The 7,593-nt window shown below is 27.7% G+C and overlaps 1 protein-coding gene across 2 annotated transcripts; it reads left to right on the forward strand.

Annotated features, from left to right (window-relative positions):
- Positions 1-1,149: 1,149 nt before the first annotated feature.
- On the forward strand, positions 1,150-2,948 carry LOC133818586 (protein C2-DOMAIN ABA-RELATED 4-like). 2 transcript variants are annotated; one of them, XM_062251549.1, is made up of 3 exons: positions 1,150-1,461; positions 2,032-2,127; positions 2,330-2,948. In XM_062251549.1, the coding sequence occupies exons 1-3, from the start codon at positions 1,351-1,353 to the stop codon at positions 2,618-2,620; spliced, it is 498 nt and encodes a 165-aa protein (XP_062107533.1). In that variant the 5' UTR covers positions 1,150-1,350; the 3' UTR covers positions 2,621-2,948. The 2 variants fall into 2 exon arrangements, with proteins under 2 accessions (XP_062107533.1, XP_062107532.1); XM_062251548.1 differs by lacking the exon at positions 2,032-2,127 and having other exon boundaries at positions 1,203-1,461.
- Positions 2,949-7,593: the final 4,645 nt, after the last annotated feature.

Below are 7,593 nucleotides of genomic sequence, written 5' to 3' on the forward strand. Positions count from 1 at the left end.
TTTACTAAATTACCCTTATATATAAATTAAACAAATAAATAATAATAAGATTCTAATTATTAATACTCAATATACAAAAAAAATTTATAGAAAGAAATAGTGTTATTATTACTTAAAAAAATGTGCTTAATTGAATGGATTTCTTTTATTAATATAAATATGTTATAAATTTATTTAATTTTATTATATTTTTATTATTAAAAAATAAATAAAATTACACATTCTTAATATAATAAAATAGAAAATAATCATTACACAAAAAAAAAACAATAAAAAATATTAATTGTCTAGTGTTTATATTTTTTTTCTATCTCATAAATATAATATAAATATATATTATAATATTTTTTTTTAGCAAAACTCTTTCATGACCACATAAATATATATATATATATATTTATACACACGTAAACCAGTTTTGGAGAATGACATATATGGTATAATAAAATCTGTGATGGAATAGAATGACTTTTAAAGTTTAATTTAGTAAACTCAAATACCTAGTTTAATTGAATTAGAAGGAATAACAATTCCATTCTTATGCTTATCCATGTAAACCAAATATTACCTTAAAATGTTAAGTTTTATGGAGCTGTTTGGTAACATTTAAAAAATAGTTTTTTATTTAATTAATTAAAAATTTGAAAATTAAATGTAAAATAGTGTTTTGTAACTATATTTTTATTTATTATTTTAAAAAAATTTAATTAAAATTTATTAAATTTTAAAAATAAAAAATTTTCAGTTTCAAATTTATTTTAAACAGATTTCAACTTTTCATATATATATATATATATTTTTTCTTCAACTCAACATCTCATTTTATATTGTTAAATAAAAAATAAAAATAAAAATTATCAAAAATATTTATTATTTTTTGTTTTTAAAAACAAAAAACAAAAATAGTTAATAAATATATTTTTATTTTTTAAAAATAAAAAAATAAAAATAACATTCCTATTTTTGTGTTTAAAAAATTTTTAAATAAAAATTTTAAGCAACGCAACCAAAATTTATATTCAAAATTTATTGTGATAAAATAAATATACCAAAAATAAGAAATAATAATAATGATTGGTCTACTACTTATTTTTACGAGGAAAAGACCTAGTCTGTCTTGGACTATATAAAGTTGTAAGAGACAAGAATTGGGTATCAAAGTTTTTGGACGCCTTCAGCCTTCTCTCAAATTCGCCATCAACGCTTATTAGTCCTTTCGTTGAAAACAGTGTCCCAAAACCTTTGTTTCATTTCATCCAAAAGAAAAAGAAAAAAGAAATACCTTCTTTCTACCCTCTATTAATTCCTAAAACTTTTCTCTTCAACAATATCCATAATCATTTTATTTTAATGGAGCACATAATGGGACTTCTCAGAATTCACGTCCACAAAGGAGTTGACCTTGCCATTAGAGATGTCGTCAGTAGTGACCCTTATGTAGTGATCAGAATGGGCAAGCAGGTAACTCTTAGTCATTTTGTTTTTTTTTATTTGTATTTATTTTTTATTTGATTTTGTTTATGGGTTTGATTGTTTTGTTGTTTTTAGATTTGTTCTGAGTTTCGTTGAATTGACTTCTTGGTCAAGCTCTGTTTTCTTAGTCATTTGGGTTGTAAGTGCAGGCACTTTGGACAATTCTAATTTTACCCTGAAAAATTTCTCAACTGATAGAAACAATCCTTTGATTTATGTAAAGAAAATAGCTAGCTCTTATTTGTATTTGTAATTAATGTTTTATTAACTCTTTTTAATTTATTTGTTTCATGGTATCAACAAACTAGTTCAAGAGAATCGTATAGCTATTTACAATTTTATTATTTTGGTTTTTCTTCCGTTTCAAAATTTAGTGAATTGCTATTTACTTCTGGTCAAAGATAATTGACAAAGATCCACTAAAAAATTCAAGGACGAACTCTATTGGAACTACTTTCAAACCATGAAGATTTTGTTTTTTTGTAGGCTAGTAGTTTGGTCAAGTTTTGATGCTAATCTTTATATTATTTATTTATGCAAATATCTATGTTTTTTTAGAAGTTGAAGACTCGTGTGGTGAGGAATTGTGTGAACCCCCAATGGAATGAAGATTTGACCCTCTCAGTTGTAGATCCAACTCTTCCAGTCAAGCTTGTAAAACTCTTCTTCACTTCAGCTCTCACATTCAGACATTTTTGCCCTCCATTTTTTTAAGAAATAAAAATCCTCTGTTAATTAATACTATAATATTTAACGCTGCCGACATTTAAAATGCAATTGTTACTATTTATTTTAACTCATTTTGGTATTTCGAATTTGTTTTTACTTACATCAGCACTAATGCTTTGGTTTACAGTTGGTGTATGACAAGGACACATTTTCTATGGATGACAAAATGGGAGACGCTGAGTTTGACATTAGGCCATTTGTCGAGGCTCTAAGGATGCGTTTGGCAGGCCTACCCAGTGGAACCATAATCACAAAAGTCCAACCAAGTAGGCAAAACTGCCTATCTGAAGAAAGCTCCATAATTTGGAGTGAGGGCAAACTGGTTCAGAACATTTGTCTCAGACTTAAAAATGTGGAGAGTGGGGAAGTGGAACTACAACTTGAGTGGATTAATGTTCCTGGTTCCAGGGGTATCTGAGAATTTGGGTTACTTACTATAGCTTCTGTTAAATTACAGTACAGTACATAACATATTTTGAAAAGAAGAAGAAAAAAAATGTTAGATTTATAGCCAAGCAAGGTGGTAACAACTTTGTTTACCTGTTAGAAACTGAGTGAAACTATTTTATTTAAATGATGTGTTGTAATAATAGTTCGAGGCCTTTCAAAAAATAAATAGTTATAGGTTTTTATTTTCACTAGTGTGTGCTTTATTTAACTGTTTCTTAGAAAAAGTAGTCTATTCGAGTGGAGAATTGCGGAATGTGTAAATCTTCACTATACATGAATGTGCAATTTTTGCGTGATTTTCAGTGGTTTCAAACGGCAAATTCATTCGATTTGACCATTTGGATCAAATTTGAAATTTTTAAAGATATTAGAAATGATGATGGACATGCTGAAAAGAACAACTTTGTAATGACAGCCTCCTTTGCAGAGTTCACAATACCGTAAAAGTCAATAATAACAAGGACATATTTAAGTGCAATTCCATCAATAGTTGGCTGCCGTAAAGAAAAGGTAAACCGAATTATAATTGTGTCATTGATGGATGGAGATTATGAGAGGCATTTGTTAGGATGAATTCACATATTTTATATTACCCCAATAGTTGAAAAGAATAATAGGATAGATTGTAAACTTATATTACTATATGTGGTTATGTAATGAAATGAAAATATTTCTCTTTGCTAAAATTTTTGTTTTTGAATTTTTTAAACACAAAAATAAATTTTTTTTTTTTTTATTTTTAAAAAATAAAAATATGTTTGGTAACTATTTTTGTGTTTTGTTTTTAAAAACAAAAAATAATAAACACGGTTGATAATTTTTATTTTTATTTAACAATATGAGATGTTGATTTGAAGAAGAGAAAAAAAAGAAAAAGTCAAAAATGGTTTAAAAAAATTTTGAAAGTGGAAAATTATATTCTCAAAATTTAATAAATTTTAATTAAAATAAAAATAGAGTTACCAAACACATTTTATGTTTAATTGTCAAATTTTTAATTAAATAAACAAAAATCTATTTTTTTTAAGTGTTACCAAACGCAACCATTACTTTTTGTGTTTGTTGGTATATATATGAATCCATCAATTTTTTACATTTTTATATTTTTATAAATTGATGTAATAATATATTTGATCAAAATAATAAATAATATAATTATAAATAACAAATGATATTTTAAAAAATTACCAAATTTTTTCTTAGATTATAATTTATAAACATTACTCATAAAATATTATTTTTAACCGAATACAGTTATTAAATACTATAATCAAGTGTAATTTTTAAAAATACAAAAATATTTTTATTTTATTTTTAATAATATTTCATTTGTTATTTTAAACTAAAGCAATGATATAGATACTTTACATATCAATTTCTTTAAATAAACAAACATTACTTATCATTTTATATTGTGATATATGTATATGTGTTTTTATATCACAAGCTTCAAAAATAAAATAACTCATTAACTAAAAAATAATTAGTTTAAGATTTTTTTTAAAAAAAAATAATTTTGAAGTATTTCATTGATTAGAGGTGAAAAGTGCACCTTTATTGATTTTAAATGCCAAACTAAATTAAGTTTTGATTATTATTTTTATTTAATTAATATGATATATTTTATGGATGAAAATATTTGATCATGATTTAATTTATTGTTATTTTGTAGGAATTAATTGATATTTTGGCATAAAGAAAAAATAATAATAAAGAAAGAGTTAAATTTGAAAAACAAAAGGGAATGTGGCATTTTTGAAGTGAAGGAGCCCATTTTTTTCGGCCCAAGCCCAGCAGCAAGCTCTCTCTTCTTTTTGCCTAGCCGCCACGTGTCACCGCCACAGCCCGCCACGCCAACAGCTGCCCGGCCTGCCAGCCACTCGTCTCGCGCCACCTGTTCGCATCATCTCCTCCAAGGCAGCGTACCAGCCCGTTTCCAGCAGCTTGCCTCACCAATTAATCACTGCCAAAGACCCCGGCATATATCTTATGCACTCCAGGCCCAAATGCAAATGCATCTCCAGGCCCAGCCTTCATTCTTTGCTTCCTTCAGTCGAGACCCAATTTGAGTCCAAGCCAAATGCACACCCATAGCATCAAGCCCACCAGACCCAACTCTCTCCTCTCCCAGCCAGTGCCTACGTGGCACTTCCTCATTGGCTGGAAATGGGTCAAAACCCTCTTGTGTCACCAACTATGTTTTGTGGGTATTGGGTTTTGTAAATTGCTATTTTGAACTTTAAAGATCATGTTTTTGTGGTATTTTAGAAAAATAGCATTTTGACTATACACAAAAATAGCTAGGGTAATATTAATAATAAGATTTGATTTTTCAAAATCATATTTTATTATTAATATTTCAGATTTATTTTGTAAACCCCATTTTGTTGTTTAATTTCTTTTTAGTCCTTTTCTCCATCTATAAATAGGGACACTTTCTTTACATTTGGTATGTAATTTTTAGAGTAGAGAAACTATAGCAAAATTTCCACTCACTTTCTTCTCATATTTTCTTCTTAGAATTTTGTAAGAATCATGAGCATAATAGCCTAATCTTCCTAGGAAGGTTAGGAATGATTCCATATGCAAGTGATGTTATTTTGCTACTTTGATTTACTATGTTTTTAATGTAATATATTTGAGTTATTTATGTTCTTTCATCTCTATCTTTATTTTGTTATCTTTATTTACTTATGCTAATAGTATATATGATTAGTCATGCTCTTTGTGTGTGCTTATAATTAGTAAAAGTAATATTGAAACATAATTTTATGTCTAATCTTCTATCACATTATTGCCCTTGGGTATTTTGTCATTTTTAGATTTTTCATAAGATTAACTTTGTGTTTTTAAAGTGAAGAACTTTATAACTCAAATGGACATTTGTTAGAAAAGAATATGGACTTTAATGTTAGATTTTCCAAGTAAATGTTGGGATGTGAACTATTTACTTGTGTATTTTTGTAAATCAAGTAACCAAGTAACTAAGCAAGCATATGGAGGATTCTTGAAACCTTTCAATTTCTCAAACTCTTGATTACATCTTACATTTATCTCACCTATCTCATTTTATTATTTCATCAAAAAAATACAATACCAAAATCTCAAACCTCTTTCCATTTACAATTTTATTTATTTCTTGTTACTAAATTTTTGTGTTATTTTCTACTAATCTTTTGATTTTAGGTTACCTCCTTGTGAATCGACCACCCGATTATACTACAACCACCGCTTAGTGGTTGTCACATTTTGGGCGTTAAACAAATTTTGGCGCCGTTGCCGGGGAGGTAATTTTCAAAGGTTTAGTGAAATTTTTACAAAAATACTAGTAACTTTATTTGTGTTTTTGTTAGAATAAATATTTTGTTAGTATTTTTTTTATTTACTATTTTTTTATTAATTAGATTATTATAAAAAAAATTAAAAAAATTAAAATTTTTTTTAAAAAAAAATTCTTTATTTATATATATATATATTTCTTCTCTTCTACACTTTTTTTTTTGGTAACAAAAAAATATATTTATATTCATATATATATATACATATCTAAAAAAAAACTAAAAAAAAAAATATATATTTATTCTTATTTCTATTTCTTTTTTTTTCTTTTCCATTTTCCTCTCTTTTTGTTTAAAAAAAAACTATATATATTTATATAATTATTTTTTTTAGCTAATTCTTACTCCATTTTTCTTTCTTAATTTCTATTCTATTTTTTTTTAGTTTAATAGATATTTGAAAAAAAAAAATAGATTAAGCTTGCTATTTTCTCTTCACTTTAATTTTCATTTCTTTATTTTATTTTGTTTTGTGTTTTTTCTTTTATTATTTTGTTACTTAGTTTAGATTTTTCTTTTCCTTTGCCTTAGTTTTCCTTAGAATTTAGGTTTTTCAAAAAAAAAAAAAAAAAAACATAAAATTGCATAAAACTGTTCATAAAATTTCAATCATAAAACTCTTAGTATTGGGAACAATTGTGTAATATTACAAATGGTAGAAACCGATATTGTTCTGTCTAGAAAGATTGGTTGTTAAATAAGGTTTGTGATAGCGTTACCCTCCACAGTTACCTGGGAGCCTCGGGGAGTTCTGTCTAGGCAAGTGTGGGTCTAAAGCGGTACCTTGGCAACCTTCCCAATCGACCTGGGAACATTTCGAGCATCTACCTTTGCACTATTACATTGTTGAACTTATTACAATAAGAAAACCAAGCTTGTTCTGTCAAAATAAGCAATCTCATTATGCTTAAAGGTTGTTTGGTCGAAAAGGTTGACTTATGATCCACCATACTTACTCAGTAACCTCGGGGAGTTCTAGTAAGGCGTTGGAGATCACCCGAAAACCTCCAAATTTACCTGGGAACAAGTTTAACAAAAAAAAATCAAAAAAGAAAAAGAAAAAAAGGAGACATAAAATAAATCTAATTCTGATTTCTGAGAGTGGATGAATCATCACGAAACTTCTAGTGACATTTCTTCCAATTCATCTGCCACTCCTACCAGAAATCCTTCCACCAATCCTGCTTCTCCACAAACTTTCGCTGATAATAACCCATTCGCAATGGCTCGCAATGATGAAATCCAACCAAGAACTCTCAATGACTACCTCCATCCTACTCGCACTTCCACACCTTCATGCATTATCTTCCCTCCTAATATGCCCGCATTAGACTTTAAACCTGGTATGATTCAACTCTTGCCTACATTTCATGGAATGGAAAACGAAAGCCCATATGTGCATATCAGAGAATTCGAGGAAGTGGTAGCCACGTTCTATAACCGAGTCGAAAATGCCGATGCTGTGCGACTGAAGTTCTTCCCTTTCTCCTTGAAGGACAAAGCCAAAAGCTGGTTGTACTCTTTGAGACCTAGGTCGATTGGAACATGGGAGGAGATGACCAAATCTTTCTTTCTGAAACACTTCCCCAGCCATAAGACCAAC

The sequence above is a fragment of the Humulus lupulus genome, chromosome 2 (assembly GCF_963169125.1).
Source record: "Humulus lupulus chromosome 2, drHumLupu1.1, whole genome shotgun sequence".
NCBI lineage: Eukaryota > Viridiplantae > Streptophyta > Magnoliopsida > Rosales > Cannabaceae > Humulus > Humulus lupulus.

What these genes read in the sequence shown, in the direction of transcription:
- LOC133818586 (XM_062251549.1), top strand. Translation starts at nt 1,351, where the DNA reads ATGGAGCACATAATGGGACTTCTCAGAATTCACGTCCACAAAGGAGTT. An exon ending in TGATCAGAATGGGCAAGCAG is followed by an intron (nt 1,462 to 2,031) that starts GTAACTCTTAGT and finishes ATGTTTTTTTAG; the next exon opens with AAGTTGAAGACTCGTGTGGT. An exon ending in CAACTCTTCCAGTCAAGCTT is followed by an intron (nt 2,128 to 2,329) that starts GTAAAACTCTTC and finishes TTTGGTTTACAG; the next exon opens with TTGGTGTATGACAAGGACAC.